This window comes from Dryobates pubescens, chromosome Z (assembly GCF_014839835.1).
Source record: "Dryobates pubescens isolate bDryPub1 chromosome Z, bDryPub1.pri, whole genome shotgun sequence".
Lineage (NCBI taxonomy): Eukaryota > Metazoa > Chordata > Aves > Piciformes > Picidae > Dryobates > Dryobates pubescens.
Window position 1 is genome coordinate 32,298,492 of NC_071657.1, and position 26,811 is coordinate 32,325,302.

At 42.9% G+C, this 26,811-nt stretch overlaps 1 protein-coding gene across 1 annotated transcript in view; it reads right to left on the reverse strand.

Moving 5' to 3' along the window:
• Window positions 1-23,480: 23,480 nt before the first annotated feature.
• LOC104299259 (hippocampus abundant transcript-like protein 1) overlaps window positions 23,481-26,811 on the reverse strand; it is a 40,030-nt gene continuing 36,699 nt past the window's right edge. Inside the window, exon 13 of the mRNA XM_054177757.1 lies at window positions 23,481-25,095. Within this exon, the coding sequence (XP_054033732.1) occupies window positions 24,892-25,095 (204 nt within the window). The 3' untranslated portion in view covers window positions 23,481-24,891. The remainder of the gene's footprint in view (window positions 25,096-26,811) is intronic.

Sequence of the window (26,811 nt, forward strand, 5' to 3'; positions counted from 1 at the left end):
GTGTACATGCACTGCAGCTGGGCTCCCGACTTCTCAATTGACCCTACTTTGTGCCCTACTCTTTCCCCTGCAGAGGGACCGATTTCCTCACCCACCCCCTTCAGACCTAGTTTAAAGCCCTCCTTATGAGCCCTGCCAACTCTAGTGCTAGGACTCTCCTGCCCCTTCTAGATAAATGCACCCCATCAAGACCCAGCAGGTCAGGTGCAGTAAAAGTTGTCCCATGATCAAAGAAACCAAAGTTCCGCTGCTGGCACCATCTCCTGAGCCAATTGTTGATGGTATGGGTTCTCCCGTTCCTCTCAGTGTACACTCCAGCCACTGAGGGAACTGACCACAACAACCCCACGCAGTGCTACAGGCTAGGGTCAGAGTGGCTGGAGAATGGCCAGGTAGAGAGGGATCTGGGGGTACTGGTCGATGGTAGGCTGAACATGAGCCAGCAGTGTGCCTAGGCAGCCAAGAGGGCCAATGGCATCCTGGCCTGCATCAAGAACAGTGTGACCCGCAGGAGCAGGGAGGTCATTCTGCCCCTGTACACTGCACTGGTTAGGCCACACCTCGAGTCCTGTGTCCAGTTCTGGGCCCCTCAGTTTAGGAAGGATGTTGACTTGCTGGAACGAATCCAGAGAATGGCAACAAAGTTGGTGAGGGGTTTGGAACACAAGCCCTATGAGGAGAGACTGAGGGAGCTGGGGTTGCTTAGCCTGGAGAAGAGGAGACTCAGGGGTGACCTTATTGCTCTCTACAACTACCTGAAAGGAAGTTGTAGACAGACGGATGTTGGTCTCTTCTCCCAGGCAGCCAATACCAGAACAAGAGGACGCAGTCTCAGGCTGCGCCAGAGGAGGTTTAGGTTAGATGTTAGGAAGAAGTTCTATACAGAGAGAGTGATTGCCCATTGGAATGGGCTGCCCAGAGAGGTGGTGAAGTCATCATCATTGGAGGTGTTCAGGAGGAGACTTGATGGCGTACGTGGTGCCATGGTTTAATTGTTTAGGTGGGTTGGATTGGTTGATGGGTTGGATATGATGTTGTTGAAGGTCTCTTCCAACCTGGTTTATTATTTTTATTATTACCACTTGAGCTCCTGCCCTATCGATTAATTGTCCAAGGGCCCTGAACTCCTCCTTAATCGCCCTGGTGCCCTTCTTGTCAATCTCATCACTCCCAGCCTGTATTACCAGCAGAGGGTAATAGTCAGAGGGCTGGATTAACTTTGGTATTCTCCTTGCAATGTCCCTTACCCACACCCTGGGTAGGGAGCAGACCTCCCTGTGGGATGGGTCAGGACAACATATGGGTCCCTCAGTACCCCCAGAAGAGAGTCCCCAACAACTATAACCCTTCTCCTCTTCTTTGTGGAGTCGGTCATTATAGCTGGTGGGGACTACTTGGCCTTAGGCTCCCCTCTGGATGGCTGCTCCTCAGCCCTCTCATCCCCACTGCCCTTGGCCTGTAGGGCCTCATACTTACTATGCAAGGGCAGCGGAGGAGGAGGAGAGGGCCGGGATGGATTTCTCTTGACACCCCTGGCAGGGACCTGTATGCATCCCTCTCCATTTCCAGGGACCCTTCCCTCAGCAGGGGAGATCTGCAGAGCCTTCTCCCACAAATCTCACTCCCTTTCACTTTCCCTTATTGTCCTTAGCCTAGATACCTCCTCCTTCAGCTCGGCCACTTCATCCTTCAGCTCCACCACCAGGCTGAGGAGATAGTTCACCTGGTCACAACTGACACAGGTGTCCTCTCCCTCCCCCTCTATTCCAAGTGCCAGGCTGAAGCACTCTCTGCAGCTGGCAACCTGGACTCCAGCATGCTGGTGAAGCAACTCTGTCTGGGTAGATGCTGATTTTCTACCCTTTGTCCGAGTGATGACCATGGTGCAATGTATGAGTGAAAACAAAACCAAAAAAAATTTATTTATTATTTTTTGCAAGCAGCCGATAGGCTATCGAACCAAAATGGCACCATGCGCACAGCCTGGGCAGGATTTAAACCTCCCGCAGCTGACATCAGGCTCCCATTCCCGCGCATGCTCGCAAGAGCACGATCCTGCTGGAACCCCTGCACACCATCAGGATCCAGCAGGTTGGGTGCAGTAAAAGTTGCCCCATGATCAAAGAACCCAAAATTCCACTGCTGGCACCATCCCCTGAGCCAATTGTTGATGGTATGGGTTATTCTGTTCCTCTCAGTGTACTCCCCTGCCACTGAGGGAACTGAGCAGAACACCACTTGAGCTCCTGCCCCATCAATCAATTGTCCAAGAGCCTTGAATTCCTTTTTAATCGCCCTGGTGCCCTTCTTGTCAATTTCATCACTCCCAGCTTGTATTACCAGCAGAGTGTAATAGTCAGAGGGCTGGATTAACTTTGGGAGTCTCCTTGCAATGTCCCTAACCCACGCCCCAGATAGGGAGCAGACCTCCCTGTAGGATGGGTCAGGACGACATATGGGTCCCTCAGTACCCCCCAGGAAAGAGTCCCCAACAACTATAACCCTTCTCTTTTTCTTTGTGGAGCTGGTCGTTATAGTTGGTGGGGACTACTTGGCCTTAGGCACCCCCTCAGATGGCTGCTCCTCAGCCCTCTCATCCCCACCACCCTCAGCCTGTAGGGCCTCATACTTACTTTGCAAGGGCAGTGGAAGAGGAGGAGAGGGCTGGGATGGATTTCCATTGCCACCCCTGGCAGGGACCTGTATCCATCCCTCCCCGTTTCCAGGGACCCTTCCTGCAGGGGAGATCTGCAGAGCCTTCTCCCACATATCTAACTCTTTTTTGCTTTCCCTTATTGACCTGGGCCTAGATACCTCCTCCTTCAGCTCGGCCACTTCATCCTTCAGCTCCACCACCAGATTGAGGAGAAAGTTCACCTGCTCACACCCAACACAGGTGTTCTCTCCTTCTCCCTCCATTCCAAGTGCCAGGCTCAAACACTCTCTGCAGCCAGCAGCCTGGACTCCTGCATGCTGTTGCAACAACTCTGTCTGGGTACACACTGTTTTTGTAGCCTTCATCCAAGTGACAACCATGATTCAGGGGTTTATTGGTAGTTATTAAAAAAAAAAAAAATTATCTGAGCAGCAAGAAGGCTCTGCAGCCAAAATGGTGTCGCGTGCACTGCCTGGGTGGGTTTTAAACCTCCTGCGGCTGACATCACGATCCCAAGCAGGCTCACAAGAGGACAATCCTGCCAGAAGTCACTGCCAATCAGGGGGCCTCCCTACCTGCAAAGCACCAAAAAGAAAGCAGTAAGCAAGGCAGAAAGCTCTCGGTTCCAAGCAGAGCGGTCCCTGTGCCGGTTGTGATCGGCTCTGCAGCCAAAAACCAAGCTCTCCAACCAAGAGAATCACACTTTCCAATTATTGTATTTTCAAATTCAAAACCTGCAAAAAGACCCCAAACAAACAAAACCCAACACCAAACTCTTATCTCTTTACCAGATATAGTCAAGACTTTAAGTGCAGAGAAAGGATAATTTTAAATAAGATTTTATATTATTAAAATCTGTTCACAAAGTGATCAGGCATAGTCAAGATGCATGTGGAAATGCCAAGACCATCTGAACAAATTATATTTCACAGAAATGACAATCACTACCTCATTGAATACATTCCAACTAGTTTGCTTACATAACTTCTACCTACTGTTAAGGTCTGTATCTCAATAAAGCAAATGTGCAAATGGCATGGTTCCTGTTAGAAAACATTCTCCTATCAAGTTGTATAGCTGCACAACACATCACAATCCAGCTTGCTTGCATTCAGGAGTCAAAATAACAGTACTGTATACTAATTTACAGATAGTTCTTTTCTTTGCAGCTGCAGTGGTCTGAGGAGAAGCCAGTTAGAAGGCATGTGTTAGAATATACATATGAAAGAATTCATAGATTTGCTGGTTTTGAATGATTTAAAACTGCAGCCTGCAATACCAATGTCTGTGTGCTGAATCACTTTTAGAGTGCAGTAAAATCTTGTTTAGGCTTGATCTGTTTCTAGTCTGTTCCACGAGAACAGAATTTTTTAATTTCACGAAACCTGAAGAATTAACCTGTGTTAAGTGTTGCTACAATTTGAGATCATTACTATAGATCTTCTTAGACACATTCAGAAAAAAAATAAGACACATCCCAGCATCTGAGGAATGAAGAGAAGATTTTTTCCCTGAGGTATCTTACTGTCAGAATAATCTTTGTAATTACTATAAATTAAGCCTGGTTTTAATGTGATGAATAGAATTCTATTCCATTAGTAAGCAATCCATTCTATCTCTGCACTAAAAAGCATTTGTCCTTGGTAAATTCTTATGAACAAAAACCAAGATTAGTTTTCATGACTTGAGCTCCAGCTTGCTTCCTTTGTTTACCACAGAGCACCATCTAAAAATGTATCCAGCACAGGAAGATGGCTACTGACTAAACAGTTTCCTGAAGTAAACATTTCATTAACCTTTCTATAGTGAATAGCTTCTCCCAAGAGGGAAAGCATGTTTCAGATAAAAGATAAAAGAAGAACAAAGCAGGATATGTGATAAAAAGAGCTTTCATATTAAAGGCTGGCTGGCAGATATCAATACTGTGAAAATCCAAGAGATACAGAAGCAGATAATTATACACCAAAACCACCACTTTTTGCTAGCTTCCCAATCATAGCCAAACTACACTAGGCAAACAGCTGGCTGGAAGTCACTCTTTATTTTTAGATAAAAGCATGTGACATCTAAGATACAGTTATACTGTTCAAAAATCCATTCATTCCAAAGATTCTCTCAAAGCAGGGTATTCTTCACATATAGAGGAGACCTTTAGTAGCTGACTTCAGCCACTGCAGCTCAGATTTCCTACTGCATTTAAAGGCTGCTTGGACACCACCTCAGACCATCAATGAATATTAATAGCTCTCTATATTGAATCTGTTCCATGACAAAGATAACTTCAAGATATCTCCCCTCATTACATCTGCCTCCAAAATCCCTCTGTTTACATTTTCTTCCTTTTTTAATAACAGTTTTCTCTCTAGGGCCTTTTTATTCTCCTGCTTATTTCTAAACAGGGAAAATGAAAGCATTGACTGGAAAAAGAAATGTGAGCACTGAGAATTGAGTGTACACAAGCATATTTGCTAAGTGAACAAATGGGAAGCAATGTGCTTCCAAAAATCTTACAGACAGAAGAACATCCAAATGTTTCATATAATATCTGCAGAGAATATATTTTCAGTCATAAGCATGATTTCTTTTACAGAATCCCTTTAGAATTAAAAGCAGGGGTTTATCTCAGCTTTTATCCCCTACACTGGTCTTTTCCAGGATAAAACATATGGCTTTACAAAATACTGTAAACCTTTTTTTAAATCGTTTGTCTCTGTGTTTCATTCTCTTACATTTTTCTTGATATTATGAAATAATAGACTCTAACCACTGAGTTTCACACATGTGTAAGTCTCCACCTACCTGCAAGCAAGAGATTTGGCAATAAGAGTGCAGAGAATAATAGCACTTGGAGTATCTGGTACATGAGGATAAAAATGTAGTCAGTTTGTTCTGCCATTGATATTCATCCTTATTGCCTTAAACTTCAGTGTAGTTCCCATTGTCTCCCTTGGCTGAAGAAGCCATGAGATAGACAGGAAGGAGTGCAGCTTTAAAACATTTGGAGGTAAGGGAAAGTACTTGAAGTAAGTGCAGTGAAGGACACTTACAATGGTGTTTCAAAGATGTGCTAGTATAGTCCAGGCTATTGGAAAGTAAAATTATTACATATTTTGAACACACTGGATGGTTTAAGGTAAGTAGAAGGCATTTAAAAATCAGAGTTAAAATGAAACATGCAGAACTGGAGAAACAAAAGAAATCCTATTAGCAACAGTTATTACTTCAGAAACTATTTCTGTCCACTGTCTTTCATATTTTCTTGCTAATCTACACTGGACCCTTAGCAGCAAAATATTCAGAACATACCCAGCCCCACTGAAATCCAATTGCTTTTTCTATTTTTAAAATTAAAGGTCTTGAGTCAAACCATGCAATGAATCCGCAACAGGAAGAGCTGTATAACAATGCCAGCTAGTGGTCACTTGACTTCAGAGCAGAGTAACTCAATTCCAGCACAGTTTCAGTATTTTTTAAATGAAATATTTTTTATGAAATTTTTTTATAGTTGTAGTTTAAGAAGAAAACAAATAAACAGCAAACATATTTCAGTAATTTAGTTATCAGAACCTAAAAACCTGCACGCAATTCATTAAAATGTTAGTCCTATATTTATAGTTAGTTTTCCAATTCCGCAGCACATGGATATTTTAAGATCGCACCACCACTGATTCCCACACTGCAGGAAATTACATTATAGCGTAATTAATGTTGCTTAATTTTACTGTTTGTGCCATCTCTGAGCTATGCATTCTGATGCCTGGATAAAAGTATTATATTTTTATTATGATTGCTGCTGATAAATACTCTCACAAAGGAACAAACATCAGAAAACAAACATTACATGGCTGCAAAAGAGACAAGGAAAATGCAGGAGTATTCATTAATAATAATGCATGAATTTACAATAATTATACTTACAATATTACTGATGCACCTTTCTGAATTCTCTCTGTAATCTAAGACTGAAAAATGCTTGAACAGACTGTTTTGTAAGGTAGGGCATAAAGGAGCATGAACACTAAGTAATGCAAATGCACAGTGAGAGAAGAAAGGAAATTGAAGAATGAATCTAAGGTAAATTCCATGTCCTGTAAAAAGATGTACACTTAATGCTATTTCTATGGATAGCTTCATGAGCCAAGTTACCTTTGTAAAAATTAAGTCAGTCAGTATTTTCAATTCAGAATTTAAAGGTCATAGAGGACAATATACATTTTTGGTAGCAGAAATTGCCATTTGCAGGAAATTATATCATAAATTATAAGTAATACAACATTTTAAGGGCAAATCCATGATGTTATAGCTACCATCAGAGTTCCAATTAAGGTATTGTTGGGATTAATACTGTTTTAATATCCTAAAGGGTATATCTATACTACAGCTGGCAAGCAGGTTTAAACTTGCTCCGTTTACACTCAGATTAAGTAAGACTAAGATCTACCATCACCCTGCAACAAATCTATAATAGTTCATCTTGCAGTCAGATTTATTATGTGGACTCAATCTCTGAGCTAGTTGTGTTTATGGGGTCTGGCTGGCTGACAGTGGGAGCGCACCAACCTCATATTGGCAGGGAGCACCAGAAAAAATCAAGCTGGTTTCACCTGTAAAGGACAAGGCAAATATGTCCTTCCTGCCTCACTCTGCAAAGATTTACCTACTCATTTGCTTACTTCTGACTTCAGCAGGACTACTCATCATGGATAAATAAAAGCATAGCAGACATCTTTGCTAATAATTCTGATAGCCAAGAAAAGAAAAAGGTGTCATCTGAGATAGTGAGTCTGAGAGCCAACTACACAGTTGTCTGGAAAATTGTACTGCCATTAAAATTCATATAAGGATTATTCCTCAAGGACTGTATCTGTCAATAAAGGCAAAGAGCTACTACTGAGGACATAATATCCATTCTAAACTCAGAATCCTTTAACATTATCCACTACCTGTGATGAAAACCCTTATTTAGGAGGTGTCTTTGAAAAGGAGAGAGAGGGCAGAATTCACCTTTTACCATCCAAGAACCAATTAAAGCAAGAACGGGAAAATTTGTTCTCTTCAGGCTGCATATGCACTAGCAACTTGATTCAAAGTAGTTTTGAAGAACTTCCCTTAACTGTCTTTACCTAGCAGTCTTTTTTCTCAGAGTGGTTTTCCTGTGTGCTGAACAAATTCCTTAGGCCTTGTAGGAGATTTCTCAGTCACAAGAACATCTAGTCAGCCCTTAAACCTTTGTCATTCAGCTACCTCCAAAACAAATGTGTGGTGAAGACTTTTGGCACAGGGAACCACCCAGGTGTGATTCAAAGTAAATTCCCTGAATTGTAAAGGGACACAGGTTCCTGGACAAAAAAGTCCAGGATCAGCTTTTGGCTACTGATCCCCTTCTATTTTACAAATGATCTTCTGAAAAGTATTGAGTAAACACAAAAGTATTGAGTAAACCATGTTATATTGCTAGTAACCACTAACAAAATATAGATCTTCAAATACACAAAACCATAGTTTGTTAGCAGATTATTTGATTAGCTTCAGCAGTGTCCAGTACTTTGGAATGCATCTGGTGGATGGAAGATGACCACGAGCCACCAATGTGCTCTTGTGGCCAGGAAGGCCAATGCCATTCTGGGGAGGATTAGCAAGGGTGTGACCAGTAGGTTGAGACAGGTTCTCCTCCACTTCTACTCTGCACTGGTGAGGCCACATCTGGCATATTGTGTCCAGTTTTGAGCCCCTCAGTTCAAGAAATACAGTGAGCTATTGAAAGAGTCCAGTGCAGAGCCACAAGGATGATTAAGGGAACGGAACATCTTCTGAACAAGGAGAGACTGAGGGAGCTGGAACTCTTGAGTTTAGAGAAGAAGAGGCTGAGAGGTGACTTCATCTGTGTTTGTAGATATGTAAAGGGTGAGTCCCAAGAGGATGGAGCCAGGTTCTTCTCAGTGGTGCCCAATGACAGGACAAGGGGCAATGGGTGGAAGTTGAGGTATAGGAAGTTTCATGTAAATAAGAGGAAAAAAAATTTCACTGTGAGGATGACAGAGCACTGGAACAGGCTGCTCAGGGAGGTTGTGGAGTCTCCCTCTATGGAGATATTAAAAACTCACCTGGATGTGTTGCTGTGTAATCTGGTGTAAGTGATCCCTCACTGATAAGGGGGTTGGACTAGATGATGTTTCGAGGTCCCTTCCAGCCCCTGAAATTCTGTGATTCTGTGATCTGTAAGCCTCCAAAGGCACAAGCAGATTTGTGCAGTGAAGCCAGTAATTCTAGATGAGCCATTGCCATCCCCACGAGTGCCCAGCGCACTTGGAAGATCACCTCATTCAGCTTCTCAAATTCTCCTTAAATATTTGCAGGCGCTTGGATCCATGCCCCAGAAAAATCATTATCCAGCCCAAGAATGCTCTGTAGCTCCTGCTTCCTTCTTCTGTCAGGCATGGTGGCCTTAGATATGCTGTCATCTGGTGTTTTCTTCCTCCATTTTCAACTGCAGGAAGCATTTGTTTGTTTGTTTGTTGTTTTTTTTTTCCTTTCTAAAAGATGTTAACACTTTTCTAATCAATTTGGTAGCTACTACCTTATGCAGCTACAAGCCGCTTTCGGCTCACAGTCACACCATTCTAGTGCTGTCTGTGACTCTGTGAAGGCTAGTCCACTTGTCACCTCTTGGATCACACTGTGCTGTGCCAGCACTGGCCAGTGTTTATGATGTTTTTTATAATTCTCTCCACAGTTGTCATGCCCTACAGAATAAAATCTTCGAATGCCAAAGGCTCATTCATCTCCGCTTCCAGATTTCACTGTGTTACACACAGTCCCTGACCAGGGACTCATTTTCTCCTTCCAACAATAAGTGCCATCAACACTCACGCATATGCTTTCTTTTTCATTTTTTGTTTTATACTTAGAGTTCTTTTTGATGTAGGCTTCACTTATTTGTGGACAACAGCGTTCCTAATTTTTCCTGTAATGCAGTTTCATGGTTAGTTCTTCTGCCTGAAAGAATCGAAAACACTGAAATCAAACCATTTCAGGACTAACATTGCCACCACAGAAATTTCCTTCTGACAATCTTCCTGCTTGGTGGGCATCACTTGATTTGCCAACACCAAGCAAAGCACTTTCCAGTGACCATTCACTGTCAGAGAAGGGTTTTTAATTCATTGTTCTATTTGTGTGAAGTTAAAGTAGCAAAATTCAATGCAAGGTGTTATAGAAGAGGAAGACGATTTCTTTTAATAAAATTATCTTGGATAAACTGTGAATGCACTATGTACTAACAAGCACCAAGGGATGCAACTAAGCAGCCTGGCCAGGATCACTTTTGCACAATATCTGCAGAGAATCACAGAATGTCACCAGTTGGAAGGGACCTCCAGAAAGCTACTCTGTCCCCCCTTTCATAATTTTACCTTTCTTTTCTCCTCCTGCCTAATTTGCTTTCCCTACTAGGAAAAGAAGGGGAGAGGGGAAGCAATCAATCTTAAACCACAACACACCCAGGAAGTGCAATTCCTTTGTGTCTGATTACTTTCATTCCCAAGTTCATTTAACAGCAGCTGACTCGTGCCAAAGGTATCCTGCTATTTGCACATTTAACATTTAACTACATTAGAGCAACATGTTCTACTTTCCATCAGCTGCTTCTGCAAACACATTTCTGCTGCACAGAAGGTTAACATTTAAATATATATATATATTTCATTTTAGTGAAATATGGACTAATCTGTACACAGAAGGCATCTATTTAAGCTTACTAAATCTTTTGCAAGATCTTAATAACAGAATAGGCTGCATTGTGCATGAGTAGGTAAGGATTTTTAGTTAATGCACAGAATGCCTTGATGAAACTGATCTCAGATTTCACAGCTGGCACTTTCAAAGAGATGGAAACAACAAGGAACCTTCACTTAGTCTGTCCTTTACTGGGCATTGGTTTATGTAGCATTAGAAACAGCTCATATGAAGTTTGTAAAGTTCTTTGTGTCCCTCTGAGTTGAAGTGTGATGCCAGATGCAATATTATTTAGCTACTTTGATAGCTTTTTTCCTATAACATAGAACATTATATTTTCTAAAATAACTGACAAGAAGGTCTCGGACTAACATCTAAGAGGTATGCATGATGTTTTAGCCAAGAATTTGAAGCTCAGTTCCTTAAGGCACTTTTTAATTCAAACATGTTGGTTTTTTTGGACAGATGTACTATTTCCTCCTATGACTGATCCAATTTAGGAATAAAGTGGTACAAAGACACTTACACATGAAAGCACTCCTGAGACCATGATATGAAGGCTAATACTAGTGACAATAAAAGCCAAGATTTCCTGATGTTTTTATTGCTAACACTAAGTTTGCTAGACAGCTGTAACTACCAGCATCAGGCACTTCCAGTCCCTGCTGTCAAGGAGATTAATCATCTGAACCTTGGCTAGTAAAGAAATTATGCAGTCAAGGCTTAAGTGACTGGCACATACAATCCTCTCAAAGCTGTGCTGCATTGTCCTTTCCTTAGACAATTTGTTCTTTTATATGCTGGACAGAGGGCATGAGAAAGCATTAAAATAGCTTCCTTCTGACAAGAACTCTCCTAACACTGATTCAAGCATTTGCCACTAAGTACTGTCATGTGCCAACTACTAGAAATCTTCTTTAAAGTTTTGTATTCAGAAAAGAGTTGTTATCTCTGGAAGGAAAAATACTAGATCATGAACACATAAGCAATGGACATTTTTACAGCACTGAAACTAGTGAAGGAAGTGTGTCCTACCAGAATCAGCTGCAAAACAGATGTCAGAGATTGCAGCAGTTGATATCTCCCAGATTTAAAGAATAAGGTACTTGAAGCTGTAACTTTTCATCCAAAGGGATAGGAAAGCTTGTGGTACCAAGGATATAATGGGAAAATGGCTCTCTGAGATGAGGCTGAAGTCTCTTCTTTGAAAGACAAATTTTTCACTGTTCAGAGATGAAGTTTGGTATGCAAGTTTTCCTACTAGCTTTTGATTCATTGGATTCATTTTAAGAAATCTAGATATGTTTCATGTATAACCTTGGCCAAAGACATTGATCAATGGGATGACAAAAGTAGTTCCTTTCAAAGATGTCTTGCTACAAGCAAGGAACTTTTAAAGTAAATGATTTTAAGAAAACCTTCTTGCAACCAGTACTACTCTTCATTGTATCAACCTCCAGGTTAAGCCTGCTCTCATAAGATTTTTACCAGCTTTAGAAACTCAGTAGGTTAAGGAAGTCAAGCTGCTTTCTATCCTTCTCTTTCTTCAGTAGCTCCATGCTATCTCAAATGTACTTTTATTACATCTACTCTACATTTCTGTTAATCATGTTATAAATATAACAGCACATGTTGAAAATCTCAAGTTGAGTTTGGAGTCTTTGCAATTAATAATAAAAATCTTAAAATCCATTTAAAAACTAACATTTAAAAAATTTACTTCAAAAGGCATACATGGAATCTTTCCTGTTCTGCTTTTACAGATTCTTTTCAAAATATAACTACATTCAACACTTAATAAAAGCAAATAAATTCAAATAGATTTGCCCTGGGCTCCTTCCACAAACTTAGAGATAAGCTTTTACCTTTGTGTATTTCCTAACAAAATAAAAGACCAAGACCTCAATCAGATGCTTGAAGCGCCTGTGCAGAACTCTTAAATATTATTGCTACATGGTAGCTTGATGTTTCTCCACACACACCAAGAGGTGAGAAAAATAGGGCAAATGGATTGTTTTTACTGCCTTCAGTTATTGCCTAGAGTCATGAGCTGTTTTTCCTTTTGACAGATGCTGTAATGTCAAGGTACCACCAGCCCACTCTTGGTAAGACTCTACCCTGCAAAAGTTTTCTGCTTATAATATGCTGCCTGACAATTTGACCTTTATCACATTTTTCTTTTCACTTTCAAGGGCAACTGATTCATCTCATATATAGATAAGTAGCTTCAGAGTAATTCTGAAACACTAAAAATTGAACTCTTTGTTTTGATCTTGACATCTGCTTCCATAGAATTAGTATTAAACATTTGTTTAATCTTAATTTTTAATTACTTGGTTCCATAATCATTAGGAGTTTTCAGGGTCTTTGCCCCAACATGCCTTCATGTTTGAAAAGTAGAGCTAACTCATTGGCAGGGTAAGACGGCTACTTGAGGAAAAAATGGAAACCCACTGTCCAAACATGTTAAATCTTTAACCACTCAGCTAAGATCAAAAAGTAGCAGCTCTGCAAAAAAAAGCTTTTTCACCTAAGGAATGCACAGAGGCTTGCAGCCTCTTTCTCAGAGGTCAAAATGTGTGCCTGACAAGAACATGGAGGATGCAACTTGCTTTATGTGGCATAGCCCAGTGAATATGTATAGCTCCTAATCCCCCCTTCACCCCTCCAGTTGTTTCTCTCTATTAACAAATATATGAAAAGTACAGCTTTTATACACTTTTAAAAATAATATATTTGAAGTATTACACTAGCATTTAAATTCACATTTAAAACTTTCTGGGATCACTAGCTGCATTGAATTAGAACTCCCGTTAAATTTATGCATGAGCACAAAGCGTACAAGTTAGAGGACTAGCTGGGTAAGCCTATTGAAGTTTGAGTTGCAGCTACTTATTGTCATAGATGAAGCTAATGATTAAAAAGTGCATTTCAATTATTATGCAGGCATAATGAAAAGTACGATATCAAGAAAACACTTAATTGGGGCTTCATGCAACATGGAAGGATGCTTAGACCTCAGCATTTAACACTTCTGTCTATTTCTAGAACAATGCTGTCACCTTTTTTTTCTATTTTTCACAGCAATTTTTGAATCACTGTTCTCACTGATCTGAGAGAAGGCAAATAGTTACCAAAAGTAGTATCTGCATACCATAAAAGAGGGACCTCCATATATAAGTATCTAACAAAATGGAACTCACCACTTTTAGAAAAAACTGCATTATTTTGCTTCAGGGCATAAAAATATGCTTAAAAGGAGTGTTTACCAAAACTGGGAGGAAAAGGGAAAGAAAAATACTCACCTGTAAGACCAAATCTGTTTCTACAACAGATTTTGGGGAGAAACGTTATCAATCACAACCCAGCTTTTAAGAATATCAACATTTTGGACAGACATAGAAAAGTCATTTCACCCAGGTGATGTTGATTACCTGTTGTTCACTGACAGTTTTTGTTGCATTATCACTAAATAAGATTTTAAACTGGAGCCAGGTAGATTTAGATTAGATATTTGGAAGAAGGTCTTTACTGTGAGGCTGGTGAAATGGGTTTCACAGAGAAGTTGAGGACACTTCATACCTGGAAGTTTTTAAGAACAGGTTGGATAAGACTCTGTGCAACATGGTCTAGTGGGAGGTGTCCATGCTGATGGCAGAAGGGTTGGAACTAGGTGATCTTCCAACTCAAGCCATTCTATGATTCTGATTCTGACCCAACTTTTGCCTTTGTTCAGATGGAGTAGAGTTTGCAGCAGTTTCCTTTAGAGTCTTTATCTTACAAGATTATATTGATGCATAAGCATTAAGGTGTCGGGCAGAGAACAAATAGACCGAGACTAGGCATTAGCCCTTAGCCACTAAGTGCCTCGATTAGGCTTGCTATCCACATCTCTCTCTCTCTCTCTCCCTTTCCCGCCTCCCCACCCCCTACCCCCCGGAGTTCCCTTGTTTCTTCCTTTGTTATCTACAAATGTTCTGCCCAGAGTTGTTACATTCCTCATTCAAGGCAGAGCTGTTCTTCAAGACTGAATCCGACTGGAGCTATTTACATTTCAAGTCAAGGGTGCTCGTTAGTACCCAAGGCCGCTCATTAACGCCAAGACTGAGTCCATATTAAGGGATACACAAATTCGTTAATACGGACACTTCAGATGCAAGCAACTCTCTGAAATCTGTAAACCTAAATTCTCACTTGGGTATGCAATCAAAAGTAGCCAATGTTTCCTGCCAGCACTATCACAGGCTAGAAGAAATACTATGTCTTCAAAATTGGTAGCACCTAATTCAGTTAATTACATTTACATTATCCAACTTTATACTTCCTGTAAGTATAGATTTCTGGACCACATCAACAAGAAAGTCTGAGCAGTATAATTTTTTGGACAACATTAGAACCTATTTTCTTCTCATTAAAAGACATTCTGATGCCAGTATACATGAGAGACTGGTTAATACACTTCTTCAAACAAGCTAAATCTTAGATCAAGCTGGGCGATATACTGGGGAGGGAGGGGGAAAAAAAAAAGTAGCATCATATTCTTGTGATAAATGCACATATACATCAGCACAAAATCTCTGCATAAAGGAAATAAGTATCCTAAACATTGTTTTCTAGATCTTTAATCTCCTTTTCCTCCTCACTTCCCCTACTTCAGTGAGTGCAAGACTGTATCTGATTTCCACCAAGAAAAGAGAAGATACATAGCACCAGTACAACTAGATCTTTGTTTCTATGGATCAGGGAATTGCAGCTCAATAAAAATGAAAACCAAGATATGCCATAAAAAAACACACTCATTACCTACCTCCTTGAGGAAGTGAGGCACTGTATAACTGTTATTACATGTACTTACACTACAATAAAACATGCTTTGGAGTAGTGGTGTCCACATCAGGGGGTAAACATACTGGGAGTGTGCAAGGCAATGTGCTGGAGTGCAGGAATTAAATACTAGAAATTCTGTTTTCATCTAAAAAAATAGAAATCAAGGTTTACTACTATTTGTCTTGACACAAGTACCATCATTTGGTCTGTATGTCAGATGGTCATGTGTCCTGTAAACAGTGCACAAGGTATCCCAGGGGAAGAGTTGGCACTTCCCAGTGCAGAGGGAAGTTGACAATGGCTGTCTTAGTCACTTGTTCACTTACAGTGTATTGTGACATACTGCAGATTACATGGGCCAACTTAAGTGATCTATGGACTGTATTATCTAGTTGTAAGGAAACTAGCACTCACAAAATGTCCAAACGGCTTAAAAAGATTACTGAAAAACAAACCTGGATAATACTAATAATACAAGCCCACAGAAAGTTCCAGAGCTGACACTTCTGCTCTTAATAACTCCTTAGTCAACCACATTGCACGGTAGTATCTATGACAATCTAATCACATTTGACAATAATTTGGAGAGAAAAATGCAAAACTATCAAAATATGTACTTGAAATATTAATTTCCATCCACTACCACTAACAGCGGGTTAAGTGCATGTTGTGCCATTAGGCATCAAGCTAAGAACAGTATGAAGCCATCAGGATTAGCAGATTTTAAAACTAAGCATCCAAGACACAAAGGCAAACCTTTACAAGTTTTTTTTCAGCAGTGTTTAAAATCATGTTATATTTACTGCAGTACTTCATAGAATTTCATTAAAAATGTTGAGTATTTAGAAAAAAAAACCACTACAAGCAGGATTAGAACAACTTATGGGGTGTGGGAGGTTTGATGACAGTAGAGTTCCTAATTTTTTTCAGTTTATGGCTTTTGCTAGACTTCTAAAAACTATAAAATACATGAAGAACTGCCTTTTTTGTCAGTCACTACAGAAAAATATGTACTTAAGAATATATATTCTCAACAGGAAGCAGTTTATTTAATTAAAATAATACTTTATTGAAAAACTATACAAGCTTCTGTGACTGGAATTAATAGTGAAGTTTATTCACTAGGTCACTCAGGGGCACATGAATGCAACAAATAAATTTGAGCCAGACAGGCACAAAGTACTACAAGATGTCACCCATGTGATTAATTTTATGTAAAAAGATCTTTCCATACGAGAATCTTCTCAATACTTCGGAAGAGATGGGGACTGACTATGAAAGTATTTTGTACCACAGAAGTTCACTGGTCATCTTGTGGCAAAGCACTTAGAAGAGTTGTAGAAGGTGAGTACATTTTCCTTGAGTACATTTTTCTCGAGTACATTTTTCTCTCACATAAAGACAAACAAGTGTTCCAAATGGACTGACCTTTTCTGTGCTGAAAAGGGCCTGTCAGTACTACGCTACCTAGGCTGGTATTTTAGAAAAAGAAAAACATTTAATCCGTCTCTTCAAGGTAAAGGTGACATTTTAACAAGGAGTGAGAAAATAACCATTTTTTAAAAGAAACTCGTACAGACAGAGCATTTTCAAGACTGAAATTCAGAAATGGAAATGTTTCCAACATTGTGTGACTTTGTTGTGAGAAGCAGTGCAAAGGTGTAATCCATAAAAATTATCATACTTGTACACTGAAACTTGGAAATAATGTAACAGTTTTCTAACCTGTTAAAAAAAAAATAATTAAAAAAAAAGTGTGTGTGCGCAAAAATTCAAGACATTGCAAGAATTACTGATGTATCCAACTGGATTCCCTAGAACAAGAAAGACATGGACCTATTGGAGCAGGTTCAAGGAGTGCCACAAGGATGACCAGAGATACGGGACATCCCTCCTATGAAGACAGGCTGAGAGAGCTGGTTTTGTGCAGCCTGGAGAAGGGGATTCTTATAATACAGGGCCCGTAACAACAGGACAAGGAATAGTTTTACACTGAAAAACCTAAGTTTAATTAAGACATGAGGAGGAAAATTTTTATGATGAAATTTGGAGTCTTGCACCTGGGAACACATAACTCAGGAATGCAGGTCAGATGGGAGCCACCTGGCTTGAGAGCAGCACTGAAGAGACAGACCTGGGGGTCTCGGTGGATAAGAAGCTCAACATGATGAACAGTGTGCTGCAGTGGCAAAGAAAGCCAACAGGATGTTGAGTTGCATTAATAAGGGTATGACAAGCAGAGACAAAGATGCCATTCTCCTACTCCACTCAGTGCTGGTCAGGCTGCACCTTCAGTACTGTGTACAGTTTTGGTTCCCACTATACAAGGATGTGGACAGGTTGGAAAGGGTCAAGAAGGGCAACAAGAATAATCAGAAGACTGGAAAACCAGTCATATGAAGGAAGGCTGAGAGAACTGGGTTTGTTCAGCTTTGAGAAGACAAGGCTTAAAGAGGAGACCTCATAACCACATAGAACACATAGAATAAACCAGGTTGGAAGAGACCTTCAAGATTATCACGTCCAACCCATCAACCAATCCAACACCACCTAAACAACTAACCCATGGCACCAAGCAACCATCAAGTCTCCTCCTGAAAACCACCAATGACGGCGACTCCACCACCTCCCCAGGCAGCCCATTCCAATGGGCAATCACTCTTTCCGTATAGAACTTTTTCCTAACATCCAACCTAAATCTCCCCTGGCACAGCCTGAGACTGTGTCCTCTTGTTCTGGTACTGCTTGCCTGGGAGAAGAGACCAACATCCATGGGTACACAACCTCCCTTCAGGTAGTTGTAGAGAGCGATAAAGTCACCCCTGAGTCTCCTCCTTTCCAGGCTAAGCAACCCCAGCTCCCTCAGCCTCTCCTCATAGGGCTTGTGTTCCAAACCCCTCACCAACCTTGTTGCCCTTCTCTGGACTGATTCCAGCAAGTCAACATCCTAATTAAACTGAGGGGCCCAGAAATGGACACAGTACTCAAGGTGCAGCCTAACCAGTGCAGTGTATAGGGGCAGAATGACCTCCCTGCTCCTGCTGGCCACACTGTTCTTGATGCAGGCCAGGATGCCATTGGCCCTCTTGCCTACCTGGGCACACTGCAGACTCATGTTCAGCCTAACGTCGACCAGTGTAATGGGTTGGGGCAGATCCCCTCCCCACCACAGGCAGAAATAACGACTCAGGCAAACGGATTGCAAAGGTGATGAAAGTTTAAATAGAAAGCAGTGAATGTTACAGAAAACCCAAAGCGCAGTGACAAAGAAAGATCCCATCCCCACCTGAGGGTGCATGCAAAACCCCCAGGGCTCCTTCTTCCCCCTCCCTCTGCTGGGCTAGTCTCAGCTGGCCAGGCCTGAGACTGCCCATCCCCCTGTGGCCTTGGGCCCAGTCAGGCCCATGGCCGGGAGATCTCTCCCCCAGTTACCAAGTCTCGGAGAGGGAAGGAAAGAGGAAGTGCCAGACTCCGCACTGGATCTTATAGTGGTGCAAAGAATTATGGTAGGAAATACACAATTTCCTGTGTCCATCCCTCTGGGCTGGACTTCTGGACACAGGAAGTGAATGCACCAGGGGGGCACCCAGCTCAAACTACAACATGCCACCCCTGTATTTCATACCATAATCTTTGCACGCAAACACATCATCAGATCAGAAAACTTCTGATGACATGTCTGGCAGAGTCCACATCTTCATCTGGGCGTCCACTCAAACAGTCTCTCATTCAGGCTCAAGCATCAGTCCATTCCAGTTGTTCTTCCTCATGTGATGGAACCTCCCAGCGACGCAGTCCTTCTCCTGCAGCGTGAATTCCTTGTGGACTCCTTGGGACATCCTGGTCACCTGGAAATACCTCACAACTTCTCAGCCAAGCCTTTACTCTCCTATTCAGCGGCAAATTCTCCACCCCTGGGGCAGGCCAGTCGGAACAATCCGGCTCCACGACTGCCTTTTTCAATCCATCCAGGGTGCCGCAGCCAACCGCTTTCACGCGGACCAAAGCTACACGGATGCATGTCAGAGGCACTCCGCACCCCCCGGCTGGGCGCTCGCGTACCGAGGCAGGACAGCATCCGGCTGCACAACCTCCACCCCCGGAAGAGGGAGGAGCTGCGCCACAGCCCACTGAAGAAGCAGGGAGGCGGAGCCAGGTGCTCGGCGCCATTTTCGGAACACGTCCGAAAACACCAGGGAAAGATTTACAGCTGCCGCCGCCGCCTGAACGCAGCCCGGCTCGGGCGGTGCCGCCGCCGCCGCTTGAACGCGGCCCGGCCCGGCCCCCGCCGTCTCTGTCGCCGCGATGCAGAGTCCGAGTCACCTCCAGCAGTCGCTTGCCCGCTCGCCGCGGGTGTCCGCTCCCCGCAGCGGCCGCGGGCCGACCACGCTCTGCTTGCCGCTGCCCCTCCTCCGCTCCCTGCCGCTCCGCAGAGAACGAGGAGAAGGCAGGTCTCGCCTTCTTAGGCTACTCGAGCATTCTTAAGCTACCCTGGGCAGAAAGTCACAGAAAGAGCCACCCCTCGCTGTTCCCAAACAACAGTAGGGGCTTCCATGCCATCAGCCACGCACCAGCTATCCTGCAGTCCACAGGAGTTCACACAGTCGCCCCGGTCGCCCCGGTAACACAAAACCTGAGCCCCAACTTTCCAAACCCAAACCGACGCCCAGAACTAAATTTAAACTCTCCATCTTTTGCAATCCGAGCTGCAGTTGGCCCCACGTTGGCGCGCCAAAATGTAATGGGTTGGGGCAGATCCCCTCCCCACCACAGGCAGAAATAACGACTCAGGCAAACGGATTGCAAAGGTGATGAAAGTTTAAATAGAAAGCAGTGAATGTTACAGAAAACCCAAAGCGCAGTGACAAAGAAAGATCCCATCCCCACCTGAGGGTGCATGCAAAACCCCCAGGGCTCCTTCTTCCCCCTCCCTCTGCTGGGCTAGTCTCAGCTGGCCAGGCCTGAGACTGCCCATCCCCCTGTGGCCTTGGGCCCAGTCAGGCCCATGGCCGGGAGATCTCTCCCCCAGTTACCAAGTCTCGGAGAGGGAAGGAAAGAGGAAGTGCCAGACTCCGCACTGGATCTTATAGTGGTGCAAAGAATTATGGTAGGAAATACACAATTTCCTGTGTCCATCCCTCTGGGCTGGACTTCTGGACACAGGAAGTGAATGCACCAGGGGGGCACCCAGCTCAAACTACAACAACCAGCACCCCCAGGTCCCTCCCTACCTGGCTGCTCTCCAGCCACTCTGACCCCAGCCTGTAGCTCTGCATGGGGTTGTTGTGGCCAATGTGCAGAACCCGGCACTTGGATGTGTTCAATCTCATGCCGTTGGACTCTGCCCATCTGTCCAACCTGTTGAGGTCCCTCTGCAGAGCCTCTCTACCATCCAGCAGATCAACTCCTGCCCCCAGCTTGGTGTCGTCAGCAAATTTACTGATGATGGACTCGATGCCCTCATCCAGATCATCAATAAAGATGTTAAAGAGCATGGGGCCCAGCACTTATCCCTGGGGCACATCACTACTGACTGGCCGCCAGCTGGATGTGGCACCATTCACCACCACTCTCTGGGCTCGGCCCTCCAGCCAGTTTTTAACCCATCGTATTGTGCCCCCATCCAAGCCATGGGCTGGCAGCTTGGCCAGGAGTTTGCTATGGGGAATGGTGTCAAAGGCCTTGCTGAAGTCCAGGTAGACTACATCCACAGGCCTCCCCACATCCACCAGGCGTGTCACCTGATCATAGAAGGAGATCAGGTTGGTCAGGCAGGACCTGCCCTTCCTAAATCCATGCTGGATGGGCCTGATCCCTTGGCCATCCTGGAAGTGCTGTGTGACTGCACTCAAGATGCCCTGTTCCATAATCTTGCCTGGCACTGAGGTCAGCCTGACAGGCCTAGAATTCCCTGGCTCATCCAACCAGCCCTTCTTGTGGATGGGCACCACGTTGGCCAGCTTCCAGTCGTCTGGGATGTCTCCAGTGAGCCAGGACTGCTGAAAAATGAAGGAGAGCAGCTTGGCCAGCACATCTGCCAGCTCTCTCAGCACCCTAGGATGGATCCCATCTGGTCCCATGGACTTGTGGGGATCCAAGTGACTAAGCAGATCTCCAACTACCCCATTCTGGAACAGAGGAAGACTATGCTGCTCCCTGACTCCTTCTGCCAGCTCTGCAGGCCAGCTGTCTGTCCTGCTAGAAAAAATTGAGGCAAAGAAGTTGTTAAGTAACTCTGCCTTCTCATCATCCTTTGTGACAACTTTCCCCTCCGTGTCCACCAAGGAGTGGAGGTTGTCCTTGCCCTTCCTCTTGCTATTAACATATTTATAGAAGGACTTTTTGTTGTCCTTCACAGCAGAGGCCAGTCTAAGCTCCAAATGTGCTTTTGCCTCCCTAATTTTCTTCCTACAAGACCTAGCAACATCCTTAAACTTTTCATGGGTTGCCTCACCTTTCTTCCAAAGATGATACACCCTCTTTTTTTCCCTTAGTTCTTTTAGAAGCTCATCACCCACCCAGGCTGGCCGTCTGCCCCGGCGGCTCCTCTTCCGGCGCATTGGCACATCCTGTTGCTGCGCCTTCAAGAGTTCCTCCTTGAAGTAGCCCCAGCTCTCCTGGACCCCTTTGTTTTTAAGGGCTGTTTCCCAAGGAACCTTCTGAGTTAGTTCCTTGAGCAACCTGAAGTCTGCCCTCTGTTAGTCCAGAGTGGAGGTCTTCTTGCTGCCCCTCTTAGCTTGACCAAATACTGAAAATTCAATTATCTCGTGGTCGCTGGCCCCTAAACAGCCTCCGACCACCACATCACCCACCAGCCCTTCCCTGCTGGTGAAGAGGAGGTCAAGCATAGCCTTAACCCTGGAAGGCTCACTCAGCACCTGGGATAAGAAGCTGTCCTCCATGCACTCTAAGAATCTCCTAGACTGTCTCCTCTCTGCTGTGCTGAGATCCCAGCAGATATCAGGCAGGTTGAAGTCACCCATGAGAACAAGGTCAGGCGATCTTGAGACAGCCTTAAGCTGCCTATAGAATGCTTCATCAACTTCTTCTTGCTGGTTGGGTGGTCTATAACAGACTCCAACCAGGATGTCAGCCCTGTTCTCCTTCCCTCTAGTTCTCACCCATAGGCACTCAACCTGATGATCCCTGATCTCCATCTCAATGGCATATAGTGCCTCCCTGATGTACAGGGCCACCCCTCCACCCCTTCTTCCTTGCCTGTCTTTTCTGAAAAGCCTGTAGCCATCAATTGCAGCGCTCCAGTCATGTCAGTTGTCCCACCACGTCTCTGTGATGGCAACTACATCATAACTTTCCTGCTGCAGCAAGGCTCCCAGCTCCTCTTGTTTGTTACCCAAGCTTCGTGCATTAGTGTACATGCACTTCAGCTGGGCTGCTGGTATGACCTCTGGCTCAAGCTTATCACCCCCAGACTCCTGCCTGGGGGGACTGGTTTCAGCCCCTTCCCCCTTCAAATCTAGTTTAAAGCCCTATCTATGAGACCTGCCAATTGCCTTCCTAGAATCTTTTTCCCTTTGAGGGATAGGCCATTTTCATACACTCTGATCTTTCCCCTTCTCTGGGACAGATGTGCTCTATCTGTTGCCAGCTGACCTGGTGCATTAGACAGTTTCTCAAGATCGAAAAACCCAAAATTCTTTTGACTACACCAGCCTCTAAGCCACTTGTTGACGATGGCTGAAATTCCACTTAAAAAATCTGAATTTGATTCACTGATGGAACAGTATTAAGGGTTTGAATTTGATACCTGCTATTTTAACAGAACATCATGTATAAACTCTTACATTTCTTTCCAAGTTTACGACATTCTACACTGAGATCGTACTACACTGAGATCATACAAAACCTACCTGACCACAGTCCTGCCTGAGGCAAAAATAAAATATCCATCATAAACCCTCACATTAGAAGTCCACATAAAATAAAACACCTAAGCCTCATCAGAAAAAGCATCTTAATTTTGTAGCACTGTTCGGAACAGCAATGACTGTTTTTGATTTTTTTTAACTGACTCCCTTCTATTGTTTCCACTTCTCTGCCCTCTGGACACAATGTCAGACACTAAATAGACTTCCATGCAAAACATACTTTAACCACGCTTTATGACGGACACAATAGTACAACAGGTACTACAATTCAGGTACTATTATGCAGGATTAGGATTAAACCACTTTTGTTCTGAAGCAGAGAAGCTGCAATAGTGAACTTGGAAGAACATACACTTACACATGAATGCTGGAAAGCTTAAGATGTAGATTTATTATGCATTAGGAAGCTTATTAACTTAAAAACAAAACCACATAGTACAAAAGGTTTGTTATCTCTGCTCAATGGGAACAAGTTTCAAAATATATATTTTTAAAATTCGTTCACTCAATACACAATCCTTTAAAAAAACTGTATATCTGTCAGTACCCTCATTACATTTATAAATACATGATTTACACAGCACCCCATCTGGAAAAATTAGAACTCCTTACAAATATCTACATATATTGCATACATATAAAACATTCATAGGGATATTTCATTAAAGTTGAGTTTAATGGTTCATTTACACTGCAGTAAAATACATATAAAAACTGTGTATTTTTCATAAAATGTCTTCAAAAAATCAGCACATTGGTAGCCATTCATAATGCCTTTAAAGCATCCCCACAAAGGAAATTTGTTATGAATATATCCATGAGATTCAGCAGGCAAGACAGTGATAAAATGGCTAAATATGATTAATAATTGGACACTAAGTAGCAGTTAAGGCAGGAGTGAAAAGAATTAATAGGAGAGACTTTCATACATCAGATAAAGTGACAAAATGCAATAAATACACACATTTCTTGATGTAAAATACTCTGGCACGCAGTTTTTCCTGCTTCAGAAGTCAGGAGTATCCTATTTCTGATGCTGCTGATTTTATAATTAAAATTCTATTTTTTATCAGCAAAACATTAATGTGACCAGTGCTCTCAGGTGTCACCTGGATTTGCATAAACTACCCAGAACTGATGGTTCTGAAATGTGGGTTTAAGACTTCACTGTGACCTTCATTTATGGATAATGACGGTCATGTGTAATCACACAGCCTCAAAAGTCACTTCTGTTTCATCATTGCTTTCTGGCAACTACAGGACTTCCCATTACTATATATTTGAGAAGGTATCTTTGTAAAATGTAATTACTTTTACTGATAACCACTATTTCAGATACTAGGACAATATAGATGGGTCCCTCTCACATTGTGAGGACTACATGTGGCAGGTATGCAGGTAAAAGGCATACAAAATGCAAAACAACCTTTAACAGTGGTGGCAGAAACTCCTGCCTCAAGCCTGATTATTTTGCACCCAACTTTGGGAACTGAACATTCAAACTTTAAAAAAATAAAAATCCATTATGTTTGTATATTTGGGCTGCTACTCAATACTAGGATTTGAGTTAGCATTTGCAGTCCAATATTGGGTAGAATCACACCTGTGACCTGCCCTGCTAAATGAAGCCTCCTCAAGTATAGTATCAGCCTCAAGTATTGTACAGCATGTGACCTTCTCTTGTACACAGCTGCCTTCTTTTCAGAGGCCAGGTACTCTGTACAACCCACTGAGCTTCCAGTTTAGTGCATGAAGTTGTTCCATAGTCCCCTCAGAAGTTAGCCTTCATACACTGCTATCTTGCAGCAATGGTTCAATGTCCTCTTCATTACTTTGGTCTAGATTGTTACTCAGAGTATTGCTGGAGCTGCTGCTGTGTCTTCGGATACTGCTAGCTTTGCTGTGCTCTGGAATAAATAAGGCAACTAGAAAAGCCAGAAGAACAATGCATGCTCCAACCAGGAAGGGTGGACCGGGAATTATTGCTCTCTGTGGGGAAAGAAGCACATGAAAGGATTCATGTAAACATGGAGAACTGTACCATTAACTGTGAATTCCATTAATTTTATGCAAACAAGTTCACATGTGCACTGCAACATGCTTTTTCTGCATCTAAAGTCTCTGAGAATTCCTCACCTGATCAAGACACTGATCTAAGCAACAGAAACATGCACAAAACTATCAGTGGACAGTTTGACTTCCTAGCAGATGTGATGCACTAATTAATGCTGCCTTTTAAGACTCCTCTGAAAATTTAACAGTATATGGTTTCAACATTCAGAAGTACAAACACTCAGTAAATCTTTAACTGCACTTTTCCCACTTGCTTCCACAGCTGACACTTTAGAATCATTAGCTGAATAAAGAAACACCCATAAAAACTAATACATGAGTGAGGAAAGCAACAGCATGATATGCAGTACATCCATTTCTCACAGCAGAGAGATTGTTTGCATGTATGATACTTCTATAATTAGAGTTATTTTCTCTCTTGTTTCTAAGTGGTTTATGTTACAACTTATCTACACTTCCTATCAACAACTAAAAACAAGAACTAGAAAGGTTATAAGCCTGATCTTAAACCAGTTAAGTTTGAAACAAAACTCTACCTGATGGGCAGAGTCCAACGGCATGAGATTGAACACATCCAAGTGCCGGGTTCTGCACATTGGCCACAGCAACCCCATGCAGAGCTACAGGCTGGGGTCAGAGTGGCTGGAGAGCAGTCAGGCTGAGAGGGACCTGGGGGTGCTGGTCGATGGTAGACTGAACATGAGCCTGCAGTGTGCCCAGGCAGCTAAGAGGGCCAATGGCATTCTGGCCTGCATCAGGAACAGTGTGGCCAGCAGGAGCAGGGAGGTCATTCTGCCCCTGTACACTGCACTGGTTAGGCCGCACCTTGAGTACTGTGTCCAGTTCTGGGCCCCTCAGTTTAGGAAGGATGTTGACTTGCTGGAATCAGTCCAGAGAAGGGCAACAAGGTTGGTGAGGGGTTTGGAACATAAGCCCTACGAGGAGAGGCTGAGGGAGCTGGGGTTGCTTAGCCTGGAGAAGAGGAGACTCAGGGGTGACCTTATTACTCTCTACAACTACCTGAAGGGAGGTTGTAGACAGACGGATGTTGGTCTCTTCTCCCAGGCAAGCAGTACCAGAACAAGAGGACACAGTCTCAGGCTGTGCCAGGGGAGGTTCAGGCTGGATGTTAGAAAAAAGTTCTATACGGAAAGAGTGATTGCCCATTGGAATGGGCTGCCTGGGGAGGTGGTGGAGTCACCATCACTGGAGGTTTTTAGGAGAAGACTTGATGGGGTGCTTGGTGCCGTGGGTTAGTTGTTTGGGCGGTGTTGGATTGGTTGATGGGTTGGACGCGATGATCTTGAAGGTCTCTTCCAACCTGGTTTATTCTATGTATTCTATGTATTCTACCTAAGAATTTATATTTTTTAAAATCTATAAACAACTTTTCTGTACATTTGTCAACTAAAACTAAATATAAAAATCAGAAGATGAAAAGATGACAGTCCCTCTGAAAAATTCTCTCTTGGCATATTGAAAAAGCCATGAAATTGTAGCTGAAGAGGTCAGAGCAATCAAGCTAAAAAGGAAAAAAGTGTCCATAAGATTTTCCAAACTCCAGCAGGCTAATATTTGATGTTCTGGAAGCCAAGTGAAAAAGAACAAAGCACACAAAAATGCATATTTGAA